This window comes from Delphinapterus leucas, chromosome 2 (assembly GCF_059928025.1).
Source record: "Delphinapterus leucas isolate spDelLeu-1000000601 "Yukka" chromosome 2, BTC_Dleu_Yukka2, whole genome shotgun sequence".
Lineage (NCBI taxonomy): Eukaryota > Metazoa > Chordata > Mammalia > Artiodactyla > Monodontidae > Delphinapterus > Delphinapterus leucas.
Window position 1 is genome coordinate 78,528,923 of NC_143130.1, and position 14,702 is coordinate 78,543,624.

General features: G+C 36.7%; 1 protein-coding gene across 13 annotated transcripts in view; it reads right to left on the bottom strand.

Annotated features, from left to right (window-relative positions):
• Positions 1-14,702, bottom strand: part of RNF111 (ring finger protein 111) — an 80,550-nt gene that overhangs the window by 14,639 nt on the left and 51,209 nt on the right. For 11 of the 13 annotated variants that reach the window (XM_022579644.3, XM_022579642.3, XM_022579639.3 and 8 more), the window contains 3 exons: positions 13,564-13,758; positions 5,642-5,961; positions 2,135-2,396 (listed from right to left, as the gene is read on the bottom strand). In XM_022579644.3, the coding sequence (XP_022435352.1) occupies positions 2,135-2,396; positions 5,642-5,961; positions 13,564-13,758 (777 nt within the window). The remainder of the gene's footprint in view (positions 1-2,134; positions 2,397-5,641; positions 5,962-13,563; positions 13,759-14,702) is intronic. The other 2 variants (XM_022579643.3, XM_022579637.3) reach the window with 1 other exon arrangement.

Below are 14,702 nucleotides of genomic sequence, written 5' to 3' on the forward strand. Positions count from 1 at the left end.
TTTCATGTCAAGGTTTTCTACTTCTGTAATCATTATACAAGAAAGAATATTCACAAATATAACAAAATTTTTAAGTCTTGTTTTGGAATGAATCAGTTTATTTAACTCTTCATTAATCATTTTATTTTTTTCAACCTTACTGACGTATAATTAACAAATACAACAATATATTCAAAGTGTATAATATGATAATTTGACACATGTATACCACATGAAATGATTACCACAATCAGTTTCGTTAACATATCCATCACCTCACATAGTTGCCAGTTTTTATGTGTGGTGAAAAGTTCAGCCATCATTATAATACACTGTTTATCTAAATAAAACTGTATAAAGGTGACATATTCTGCCTTCCCACAGACCATTTCCCTTCTTCTCTATTTTATGTGTTCTTGCCAGTAAAAACAAACAAACAGAAAAACGTTCTTGATCTTGCTTTGAAGTTCAGCATGTCACTTTAACCCAGCAATCTCACTCCCAGGAAGTTACCCTACAGATAGACTAAAAAACTACAAACAATTTAAATGTCCATCAACAGAGGACTAATTTAATATACAATGGAATATTATGAGGGTATTAAAAAAATGAGCTAGATTTTTATATTCTAATATGAAAAAAATATAAGATGTATTGTCGAATTTTACAAAAACCAAAAATGAAAAAGCAAGAGGCAAATACTATGTCTGATATAATCCCATTTTTTTAAAAAAGGAGAGATATGTCATAATAACGTGTGGAGAAAGAAAATTTCCAAAAGGTTTTATAATAAACTATAAACAGTTGGTACCTCTGAGGTATATTAGCATTAGTGGGAAGAAAGGAGAAGGGCTTTTAACTTCTCATTTTATATCATTCTGCAGTTTGAATTTCTTAGGATGTACACCAGTTACTTTTACGATAAAAGTAAAACAACTTTAAGTCTAAAACATTTTTTTATTAGAACATAAAAGATGAATGGATACACTTATAAATTGCTTCAGTATATTATTTTTAAAGGGGAGGGGGAGAAAACCAAACATTTTGAGTTCTCAATAAAAGATAATCAATTAAAGATGAATATCGACCAGTATTACAGAACAGCCTGTATATCATACCAGTGTTCACACAGAGAATTTGCCCACTGGTCAATGCTTTGCAAAAACTAACTCGTTTCAAAACCTTTTTTCTACCTTATACTTTGAAGTTGCATTCTTGAAAAGTGATATATCACCAGATTTCATTGTACAAATTCTGGGTTGACTCCAGCTATGCCTGCAGGACCCAGATTTTAAAAATTATAGGACTGGAAGAAGAGATCTAAGAAGATATATAACTGAAAATTATCCCTTGTATGTAATCAAAACAAAAGCAAATTTCCTTGCCAACTTTCTGGTTTACCCCTGGCATGAATTTTCAGTGTTTCTTTTAAATCAAAGTACTTAATAAGCTTCCATCTGATTATTAACCTATGATTTAACAGAGCAATAAATATATGTTACACAGCCTAAGGGCATTTCTCATTTCTTATGGTATCTCATAGATTTCAATTTCTTTAGAAAAGCCATGTCTGACTCTATTTTAATTGTTCGCATTAGATTTCAATTTCTTTAGAAAAGCCATGTCTGATTCTATTTTAATTGTTCGCATCAAATGAGTACAGAAACCTTTCTGCAATTGGCAAAGCTTTCTGTCAAGGAATTTTCTCTTGTGCCTCAGTTAAGCTTCAGAATTATTAATCAAAGTTTACTTTCCTATGTGTAGAAATGACTACTAAACTTTCAAATTTCCTTTTACTCCTAAAGGATAAATCTAATTCCTTAAAATTTCCTTTTATAGGAATCTAAGGTGCCATTCAATGTACAAGTTCATAGATATTAATTAAAATGTAAATGTTAGTATGTCAAACAGACAAAATATACTTTTTATTATTTTCCCAGACCTTTTACAACAACATCTGCCCTTTTTGCCTTAGAAGACTGTTTTGGGTATGTGAGGTAAAGGGAGAATGAAATAGGAAAAATACACTCCACTCGTAGGCCAAGGAGGTACTAAAAATTTATAAACTAGTATTACTGAAAGGTTATTTCATGAGGAGAGGACGATGCTTCATCTATGTGCCTCTAAGCTCTTTGCCTGTTAAATTCATACTTACAAGGAGGCGGCATGTAATGTCGGCAAGATGACAGCGAGGCTTGTGGAGGGGGCTGGGGCTGGGGCTGTGCAACCACGCTGGATCCGTAACCATCTACTGATAATGGCTGGCTCGGGGCGGCAGCAGCAGCAGCCTGGTGGCCAAAGATTGCAGCTCGGGAAGAGGAAACAGGACAGCAGGGGTCAAAGGCAGATGCTCCATGAAAACCACCACTTCCATGACTTCTGATACCACTGCTGCTCAGGTCTACTGGCAATGCCTGCTGTATAAAGAGGAACTATGTTTTATCTTTCTAAAATTTGGTCAAAACATTGTTTCATGTTATATTATAAAAGTACTCCTAATGCAATCTAGAAAAATAGAATCTATTAATTTTAAAACTGGTAAAAATTTTGAGTGTGAAGACCTACTGAGCACCAAAAAGATACTGTGTGCATCTTGGACTGTAAAAATTGTAGTGCTTATACACTTAAAATCTATAATCAATTTTAAATAATCAAGCATGAGATCATGCTGTAAGATGAACAAAAGTTAATTAATATATTATTTTAAGATCTGTTTCTCTTCCATTATCTAGATTTTAAGAGAGAAAGAAACTTTTAAATCATACTTCCATATCCTCCTTTACCCCAAAATTCTGATTGGTAATTTAGGACTCCTTTACAAAACATATAATCATACCACTGAAAACATTTAAAGCTCCAGGTAAAAATTTGTTCTGTTTTTAAACTGTACACAGCAAGCATTCAACTGAAACTCTTAATAGTGCAAACATTATCCAAGATAACAAAGGGCCTAAGATTACTCAAGCTAAACCATTAGCTAGCTTTTCCTCATAACTTTTTTCACTTAAAAAAAAAAGATTAAACCACGATTACTTTTATTAGGAATATAATTTTAGGTAAGGCCCATTTACCAAGTTGGAAAATCAAAGAGTCTAGATTCCATCTCTACTCAAAAGTAATTCAGTTTTTTCCCCTGAGCACTTTGAAAAGTGCTTAGTAAATCACTTTACCTTCTACTCTAGAGCAGATTACAGAAACAGAATTGCTTCTTTATATTCTTAAGTATTTTAAATACAAGTCTTTGCTTAGTGTTCAGTTACAGCTGTAATTTTAAAAATATGATTAAAGAAAATAAAGATGTTATATACGGAATCACATGCAGGAATTGTTCAATACTGAAAGCTGAGGGGCTAGAGGTGAGGAAAGCTAGGGTAATGCATTTATTAGAGGCCCAGGTCACCCAGTCCAGTGAGGAACCATAGTGGTCTTTGTACTTTTTAAAAATTTATTTTATTTTATTATTATTATTTTTTTAGAGACAGAGTTGTCTTTGTACTTTCAATGGCCTCCCAGCTCAAAGGATAACAGAAACATGAGAAACTCTGGATACTAAAAGGGAAGGAGGATGATGGTACAGGAGAAGCTGTAGGAAGGTGAAAAGAAAGAGCTACTTTCCTCTTCTATATTATGTGTCTACAATCAAGTAAGTAAATGTCTGGGCTCTTTCTTTTAAGTTGGCAAATACAATATATGCTCCCAATTTGAATAAATAAAGTTTAAGAGTAATATTTTAAGACTGTGAATTATTACTTATGGTTCAAATCCTTTCCGTATTTTCCTATTTAGGCTAAAATTTGGCAAATGGACTGGAATATCAACATACTATGAAGGTGAGCAAATTTCCTATCTTCTTCTCCAGTCAGTGATTAAGAACACTCCCAGAGAGTGAGTTAAGTAGGGTGAAGGTCCTCCTAGAAGGAACCGAGGGTAAAGTTAAAAGTAGAGAATAAAAAGAAAAGGGGAAAAATCAACACAGAGAACCCTCTTCCTCACAATTCCAACAGTTCATTCAATTATTATTATAGAAGGAAAAGGGAGGGTAAGCAAAATGGCACAGAAATGGCAAATATTACTTTACACAGCTCATAAGTAGTGCATAGCACTAATTAAACTATTCTCTCAAAAGAGAAAGCTACATCAAAAGGAGTAGTACAGAGTCAAGTGATTACTGCAACTCCTCTCGTCAAGCCTAATCCTCCCCAATCTTTCTCTGCCTATCTACACAGTCTGACACTCAATCATAAGACATCCACACAATTATAAATCCTCAGATCAGTCTCCCTCTCCTCAACTTCCTGCTGTGTCCACACAGGTCTCAAACAGAGACTATACGAGGCTAGCTCATGAGCATGCGGCTAATTTCAGAGTCCTACAAATAGCTACATCAATCTCAAAGCGTTCATATTTCCAAAACCTCATTCTTTGTTTACCTTCATACCCGTTATAACCACTGAATGCCTGATCCTGCTGATTCTTCTCAAGCTTTGTGTACAGTCCAAATACATCTACTTAGATATAGGTGAGTAGGTTACATCTATATTTTACACAAAAGAGATTCTTCCTCTAATTAACTCACTCAGGTTGCTTCCTCATTCCCAAGAGGTAGAACAGGTCTAGACAATCCATAGATGTTAATACTTAGAAATGTTATCAGAACCAAAACATCATCTAAAATCTCTTTAATAATATTTCCTACTAAACTCTTTCAAATTTCCTTTTGGTATCAGCAGCTAGTGTTTTCTTCTTAAGGGAACACTCCACTTTCTTAATTACTTTTAATTTGTCAGAGCCAGAAGAGATAACCAGCAAAAATTTAAAAGATGAAGTACTTTAGGAAAGGTCAGAGGGTACAGTAAAGCAGCTGCTCTGAATTTCTTTTTGACTTTTTTCTAGCACATTTTTTAGCACGTGTCACTTACAGTTTTAAATTACATGTTTTGATTTTTAAAGTATGCACCACCAAGGTTTACATCACGATTATACACAGAGACAATGGAGCAAAAGTTAAAATAGCACATAACACCTCACTTTATTTACTCCATGTGGTCACCAATATTAATTTAATATTATTTGACATATCAAGCACTCACTAATAACATCAACTAATTTACTTAATTAGCAAAATATTTCTTATAATTTTTGCTGACATTTCAATTTCCCACAAACTAAAAACCTCATCTGCTCCTGAGAAACTATGTCACAGGTCTGCATCTGAGACTGCTGTTTATTTCTAGATGAGTGGAGATTATAGGGAGGCTCCAGAATAGGAGGCAGGGTAGAGGAGGAAAAAATTGGGAGAATTCCCGAATTTCTCATGAATTAGATTGACACTGCAGTTTCAACACTTTGTTTGAAATAAAATCCCAAAGGTTTAGATCCACCTACATTTAACTAAAAACACCTAAAAACATTCCAGAATAAAAATTAGTATCACGTCCAATTTTCTACATCCCTGGCCCCCTCAATTAGTTGCAATAATTTACATGAGAAAATCTTAAATACTTAATTTAAAAAAATCATACATCATTAAATTAGGCCACTCTTGCAGGGGCAACAAGAATGACTTATTTAGCATATAAACTTTATCATTAGGGTTTGTTTTTTTCTCCTGAAGGAACCACAATTTTAAAAACTCAAGATGAACTCATCAAATTCCACATACCTGGTCATGGTAGCTGGTACCAGAACTACTATTTGCTCCACAAGGTGCCTGTACTTGTGGAGGTCTTTCCACAGGGCAAGTAGGATCACCAAAGGAGGGAGACACTGGGACAGCTGGGTGGGGAGTATGATGGTGGTGGTGATGATGCTGAAAATGGTGGCCATGCTGCTGAAAGCAACTTGCGTGTGGATGTCCTAACGCATGGTGACTCTGAGACGACCCTCCACACGGCGAGTGCTGGGGACAGCAGGAAGGTAACCTTGGCATTGCAGGAGGGCCAGTTTCCGTTATAGCACTAGGTGCAGTTCTCCTTGAGTCATCTTGAAACGAAAAAATGCATAGAACCAAATGATCAAATATCACTGTGTAAAAGAAAGTGTACACTTCATATATGTGTATAAATAAGTAAATAATTAAGAAGTGATTACTGAATTCAAATATCTGTAAATAATAATGTGATACAGTCACATTCTTAACATGCATATCCTGTAATTTCAGGCAGTGATCTTCACTGGGATTTTCAGGCAAGCTTTAGGAGGCTTATATTTACCATGATGTTGAAATATGGCAATAGATCGCCTTTTCCTAGGTCATTATAAATTATTAGGTTTTTTTTGTTTGTTTGTTTGTTTTTGCGGTATGCGGGCCTCTCACTGTTGTGGCCTCTCCCGTTGTGGAGCACAGGCTCTGGACGTGCAGGCTCAGCAGCCATGGCTCACGGGCCCAGCCACTCCGCAGCATGTGGGATCTTCCCGGACCGGGGCACGAACCCGTGTCCCCTGCATCGGCAGGCGGACTCTCAACCACTGCGCCACCAGGGAAGCCCTAAATTGTATTTTAAAAACTCTAAAATAACATGGGAGTCTTTCCATTATATGCAACAAAGCTAAGGTTCTCCTGAGCTCCATGAGCCTCCAATACTATAAATCATTCCTATATAATGAAGACTACTATGTACTTCTTAAAATCTTATCCTCTTAAGACATAACTACACGGGCTTCCCTGGTGGCACAGTGGTTGAGAATCTGTCTGCCAATGCAGGGGACACGGGTTTGAGCCCTGGTCCGGGAAGATCCCACATGCCACGGAGCAACTAAGCCCGTGAGCCACAACTAAGCCCGTGAGCCACAACTACTGAGCCTGCGCTCTAGAGCCCGCGAGCCACAACTACTGAGCCCGCATGCCACAACTACTGAAGCCCGTGCGCTTAGAGCCCATGCTCCACAACAAGAGAAGCCACCGCACTGAGAAGCCTGTGCACCACAACGAAGAGTAGCCCCCACTCGCTGCAACTAGAGAAAGCCCACGCGCAGCAATGAAGACCCAACGCAGCCAAAAATAAATAAATAAATTTATTTAAAAAAAAAAAAGACATAACCACCCAACTCAGAGCATATCTGGCTAAGTCTCACTAACTTCCAATGTCTTTTCCGTTCCTCTGGTCTCTAAACTCAGACCCAATAGAACATAAGAAATAAGACTCTACTATGTTGAAAATTAAAGGTCTCTTATAATGATCTAGTGACTCAAGGTGGAACAGTGGGAAAAAACATGGAGTCAGATGGGCCTGAGTTCTAATCCTGAGCCTGTCTAATCTGGAGCAATGTGACCTTAGGAAAGTTATTTAACCTCTTTCTCACCTATTAAATGTAGCAATAATTGCCTTGCATGGCTGTTGTTAGAAAAGATAATAATCTTCTAGGTATGAAATATCTGAGTCCTGATTATGCTCTGTCACATGCCCAGAGTTATTTTCAAGGTATGTTCTTCCATGCCAAAAGAACAGCAGAAAGTGTCCCCAGAAGGTTTATCCTAGTGTTTCAAACTCCTCTAAAAAAAAGCACCCTTTCTTCAAACTACATGTTATGTGGAAATTAGATAAAACAGATAAAAATGGAGATACATTTTTTTACTTAAAAATAAAAATTAGAAGAGTGGAAAACCCAAATCCCTGTCCTTCCCTTCCCCCACCCCCACGTGACTCATGAGGCATCTCTTCAGAATCCTTAGGATTCTGGAGTACCACTGTTCTAGCCTTTTTTCTAGAGTAACCAATACCAGGGATACCCTGCTCCTATCTGGCTCACAGTACACAGCTATTCTCTTCTGGGCCAATGTACCAAAATTAGGAATCTTCTGGTTCTTTACAAATAATACAAAAATCCAATTGAAACTGGCTTAAACAATAAAGGGAATTTATAGACTCACATAAATGAATCTGGGTAGGGATGCTTCAGGCTCTGACTGATGGGTCTGACTGCAGTACACCTCCCTGTAATTCTCCTGGGTCTGCCCTCCCATACATGTCCTATCCTGCTTTTGCTGATTCTCTTCTGGGCAAAGTCTGTGATCTAAACCCTTTTAGGCAGTATCTCTATTCTAAATCTATGTATATTGGTTCCCCCCACCCCACGTTCCTACTCTGGCCTACTTGGGCTAATTTCCTGAACCCTTTTGTAAAGGTTCTTAACCTCAGAACTAGAATTCAGGAGTCTGTAAACTTGGATGGAAAAAAATTACAAATTCTTGCTAATCTCTAATAGCCTCCTGGAATTAGTACTACCTTGTTATCATCAGTTGAGAGGTTAAATATTACAAATAATTTGTATCAAAAAACAATGAAAGTCAACAAGCTGTTCACTTTTAAAACACAAGTGACAGCAGATTCAAAGTCAGTTCTATAATTAAATCACTTTCATTCATTTGCATTCCAAATTTCTTGAGTAACCTGGACAGAGTCACAACTGGCATACCTGGAACTGACCATAATCAACAGCCTATCTTCACTATGCTGAATCAAACATTAAGTAGCTATTTCCCAAAGGCTGTAAGATTTACAACAATATCATTATTATAGGAACTTTACTTCCTACAACATTTTCAGGGTTATATCTCAGCCCCCACGTCAAAGTGTTACACAAGTAAATGTCATTTATTGTGTGTTACTTCAGAAAAGAAAATCGAAAACCTTTGGGACACTAAATCCATTCAGTGGATGGACTAAATGACCTTCATGATTCCTGCCAAGTATGACACGTTAATTTTACAAACCCAATTATTTGAGGATTATGTGTAACTCTAAGACTCAGGAGATGAGTCTGTAACCAGAGCAAGAGATCTAGGGACTGCTAGGGCCATGACTGAAGTAACAGATATGACACTTAACCTGTTTGGAAACGATCTGCCCTCTTGGTCTTCAATTATTTCACATACAAAACTCAGAGTGAGTGAAGAGGAAGCACAATGACTTTAATATCCTTAAGGCTGAACACATATTTAAGGGGTTATATGATTAACAGTATGGCCCCTAAAAGAGGACTGACCTTATAGCTCTACTTCTTATGGTACAGTTTTGGCTTCCAATTAAATTAATATCTATTTTCCTACAGTCCAGAAGCTCTTTGTTGCTCAAACAAGGTAGCAATCCAAAGTAAAGACAACTGAATCTCCTCTTGTTCAAGAGTTACTGACCAAAGAAAATTGCCACAGAGTAGAGGTGAAATACAAAGACATCTGATTGAGTAAATAAAACACTGCCTTTTTTATTAAAGTTAGGCCGCTGAGTGGCCACTAAAAATAGATAATCGAAAATCTACACCAGAAGAATTAACTCCACAGCCCAGTGACACCAAGCTGGTTAAAATACTTTTATTGTAATTCTAGGAGGATTACTGAGATGTACTCATGCATTTATTCATTTATTTGGCAAGTCTTATACATAATAATGACATGGTAAAGAATCTACAAAGATACTGAAAAATGAAAGTCCTGGCCTTTAAAATAATGAATGGATATTGTCTGCCTTTGTTGTTTTATCTCTAGAAACTAGAAACATGCCTGCACAATGTAGGTGGTTCAATAAGCACTTGCTAAATTTAAGCTAACCTCACAGGGAAAAGAGGCATGCCTGCATGGCTGCAGCTCAGTGCTGAAAAAGAGAAAGACTTGATCTTTGGTCCTCAAGGAGCTCATCATCAAGTACGGAGAAAATTTAAAACAGAAATCAACCAGTATTATAACAGAAGCACTAGGTTCTAGGTACAGTATAGAGCAACACTGCCCCCCAGGGAATATCTGGCAACACCTGGGGATACTTTTGGTGTCACAGCTGGAGGGGAAGTAGTGCTACTGGTTATTAGTAGGGAGAAGTCAAGAATGCTGCTATGGCTATGGGGGCCGGGGTGGGGGTTAGGGGGGTGGGATGAATTGGGAGATTGGGATTGACATATATACACTACTATGTATAAAATAGATAACTAATGAGAACCTACTGTACAGCACAGGGAACTCTACTCAATGCTCTGTGGTGACCTAAATGGGAAGGAAATCCAAGAAAGAGGGGATATATGTATACATATAGCTGGTTCACTTTGCTGTACAGCGGAAACTAACACAACATTAAAGCATCTATACTCTAATAAAGATTAATTAAAAATATAATAATAATGCTGCTAATATCCTACAATGCACAGGACAAGCCCCCACCCCCACACACACACAAGAACTGTCCAGCCCAAAGACAATAGTGCCAAGGTTGAGAAATCCTGGCATAAAGGAAGATTACAAGATCCAAGTCAGACTTTGTAGGTTTGAATTCTTGCTCCACTATCATATAACCTTAGACAAGTTACTTTACCTGTAAAATGAAAAGAATAATAGAATCTGCCTCATAGGTTATTACAAAAATCAGAGTTAATATAAATAAATTATTGACCAATACTATGAGTTCAACAGATGTTAGCTATTATTATCCACTACAATTGTTAGCTCTGTTTATGTTGTGTTCCCGGTGTCTAGAACAGTGCCTGATACATAGTATGCAATCAATAAATACTTGCTGAATAAATGAATATATAAGATAGCATATATGCATAAAGCTAAGAACATTGAGAAGTCAGACAGATGATAAGCTGATTGGGGCATGTTGAGTTTGAGGTGACTGCAGAATGGTCCAGAGGAGAGGCGGTTGGATATGAAAGTTTAAAACAAGGAGAGTGTTCTGGAAGCACAATATGGTGAGTCATCGGCATACTGGTGGTAGGTGAAAACACCTACAGTTATGAGATGGACGAGTGAAAGAAGGGATGAAAATAGAGTCCTGGAAGAAAATAAGATGAGAAGAAAATTACCGCCAGATTTTTAAACATCATGTTTGTTTGTTCTGAAAGGAGTCAGAGTTAAAGTTAAATGAAGGAGTTTAAGGTGAAGAAGATCCACTTAGGTATACACAGACTTAACACAAATGTACACGTGTGTGTACGAAGGGGATGGAACCAACAAAGATGCTGAAGACACAGGGAAGATAACTGATAAAGCAAGGTCAAGGACACAAGAAAGGACAGGAGGTGGAGCATAGATAAAGAGACTGGAAACTATAAGAAGGAGTTAAGAGACCAGGAGTTACGAGATATGGATAGGTATAAATACACAAAAGTTTTTATTAAAGGGGCTGGAAGTTACAAGTATTCATGCTTGAGAACCTTCATTTATTTTTTTTTATTCCCCCTACCCCCGGAAATGAGAGTCTTAAGAAGAATAAGAGAAGTTTGGAATAGACACTGAGGGGAAGGAAAGGGAACCGATTGGGATTTATCACACTATGACAACTTATTACCAAAAGCCCAAGATTAGATACCATAAATTCATAAGGCATCAATCTGCATGGTTCTGTGATTTTTACCAGTCCCATTTAGGAACCTGGATAAGAGAGAAGCTACATGGCTCAAGTGATTCAAGGTTGGAAATATACAAGAAGGTGCAAAGTAACGACAGGATGTGAAGAAAACAGGTGAATGATGTTCTACAGTCTTGGAAGGAAATATAGCCAGCAGAATTGAACGCCCCTAATATAATCTGAATATCTGTATGTGCTTCTATCAGATTCATAGAGAGGAACAATCTGGCCTGGAACAAGGTTCTCCTAGTCTAGAGAAATACAACATGAGCAAGTCTATCCCAAGGGTGGTCATTAAAAGATAGAGTAATATCATGAGAAGGCCATTCAGGCAATGAAGTTACTACCTAATAGATTAAATGTGAATCCTAACTAAACAAGCATGTTAAAAAATAAGTACATAAATAAAAGCTTTGAGACTGTCTTGAAATAAAGTTGGGACTGTTTCACATAACATCTAGATAAGCATAGGGTACATAAAGCTACCAGGAAAGACAGTGCACTCAATAAACGAAATAAAAAGCCCGTTTCACTTCTGCCTACATTTTTTTTTTTCAAAGACACCCCTGAGAAATCTCCTTGTTTCCTCAAGCTTTGCCTCAAGTTTCCAGGGAAGGGAGATCTAAACCAGACACAAGCAGTTTTCCAATCTGCTCAAGGTAAGTTACAAGGATATTATAAGAATTAAATGTATTATTAAAAGCCAAAAAAAGATAGAAAATATATGGTGGTTTCATTATTAATGGTGATATTATTGGTGACATAGTCAATCTGCAAGCTATAGGGTCTATGATGTCTCTGTTACTAAACAGCAAGTTCCTATCTCTGTGCCGTCATTCAAGAGCGAAAAAAGACTACTTTAAGACCCAGCTAATCTGAGATAAGAGTTAAAACTATAAAACTCTTAAAAGAAAACAGAGGAGTAAATCTTTGAGACCTTTGGTTAGGCAATGGTTTCTTAGATGTGACACCAAAAGAATAAACAACACAAAATATTGGGAAAATGACATCATCAAACTTTTTAAAACTCCCATTCCTATTTTCAATTCTTTTGGATACGGATCTAGGAGTGGACTTGTGGGTCATATGCTGCTAACTCTATGTTTCACTTTTTGAGGAACTGTCAAAGTGTTTTCTACAGTGGCTGCACCATTTTACATTCCCACCAGATATTAATAAAGGTTCCAGGGGCTTCCCTGGTGGCTCAGCGGTTAAGAATTCACCTGCCAGTGCGGGGGACATGGGTTTGAGCCCTGGTCCAGGAAGATCCCACATGCTGCAGAGCAAATGAGCCCGTGCACCACAACTACTGAGCCTGCGCTCTAGAGCCCGCAAGCCACAACTACTGAGCCCACGTGCCACAACTACTGAAGCCCGCGCACCTAGAGCCCGTGCTCTGCAATGAGAGAAGCTACCGCACTGAGAAGTCCGTGCACAGCAACGAAGAGTAGCCCCTGCTTGCCGCAACTAGAGAAAACCCGCCTGCAGCAATGAAGACCCAACGCAGCCAAAAATAAATAAAATAAAATAAATAAATTTATAAAAAGAAAAATAAATAAAGGTTCCAATTTCTCTATATCCTTGTTAACCCTGCTTATCTTCTGATTTCCTGTTCTTTGTTTTTGTTTTGTTTAATTATACATATCCTGGTGAGAGTAAAGTGGAATTTCATTCTGGTTTTGATTTGCTTTTCCCTAATAACTAATAACGTTTTCATGTGCTTCTTGGTCATTTGTACAAATGACCTTCTTCTTTGGAAAAATGCCTATGTAAATTCTTTGCCCATTTTAAAACTGGGCTGCTTTTCTTTTTATTGTTGAGTTGTGCAAGTTCTTTATATATTCTGGATACTAGACCCTTATCCAATATATGATTTTTAAATATTTTTCTCCCATTCTGTAGGCTATCTTTTCACTTTCTTATAATTTCCTTTGATGTACAAAAATTTTAAATTTGATGAAGTCCTGTTTATCTATGTTTTTCTTTTGTTGCTTGTATTTTTGGTGTCAGCCATTCAATTCTCCCCCATCTCTTTCAGTTGAGCTATAATACTCCAGTAACATAGCACACAGACTCAAATATGAAGTCATAGTCTAATTCTAATAGAGACCACTTTGTTCACATATGATGCTTATTCTAAGAATACACTCTTGCTAACACAGCTAAAATCTTAAAAACAACAATCCTTTTTCTAACAAAGAGTCCCCTCCCCGCTCTTCTTGTTTTTTCTTTTTCTTTTTTTACATACCTCCTGTAGAAGTACCACTCATACTATTGCTTGCAAGCATAGGTGAAGTCTCTGACACTGTGGAGGGTTGGCTACTAGTGACAGCTGAAGCAGTATCAGAGGGCTGCTCAGAGGTAGATGGATTTGAATTGTTAATGGAAGCGCTTGTGGTTTGTGATTCCATTCTCGTGGAAGTGGTTGGTACTACAGTAGGTTCTACAATATAGAAAATGTTTATTTAGCATTTCAAAACAAATTAGGTAATGGGTTATATTTTAATAAAAGCTAACATTTTTATGATAGTTATTAAAACAAAATATGAACCCTCTAGTAAGTACAATATACAGTTAAAAAAAAGTTTTCATAAAGTTAAACTGCAACATTAAAATGACATGTTATTGCATTTTTAAAAACCCAACACATATATGTATATTCCAGTAATTCAAAGGACTAACATAGTTTCTTTGGGTAATGACCATGTAAGTTCTCTGATCACAAAGAAAAGAGGCAAAGTAAAAGTCCCTCTGCTATGTCCATACACATTATCACAGGCTGTTAGAACAGTATACAAATTGTACTTTCTCTGGTTACATTATGGATTCTAGAGTCACACAGCTTGGATAGCAATTCTGATTTCATCACTGACAGTATGATCTAGGATAAATTACTTAACCACTCTCTATTTCCCCACCTGTAGAACTAGGAAAGTACAGAATTTTCTTCATAGAACTGTTGTTAGGATAAACAGAGATCACACATATAAAGTACTTTATATGATGCTTTACAAGCAGTAGTCATTCAATAAACATTAGCTATGAGTTTTAATAACCATTTTAATTTCTTTGTTACATGTCTTTTTGTATGTTTTTCCCCCAAATTTTTTTGCCAATATTAATATTCATCAGTGCTTTCTAATAAAAATTAAAGTTTTTGTAGTAGAAATTAAAAGAAATTTCAGGCAGACCTTAACTTACGAATGAGTTATACTTTAGACCCTAATTGTTAAATGATTGTTTAAAAATTAAGAATAATGGGAATAAATCTGTGCAAAGCATAGTCACAATAATTAGACCTGAATTATCACTCTTTAAATGTGATATACAAAGAGAGGACAACTATTCTATACAATGAAGTGAGGTCCGCTGATTCCTGAAACACAA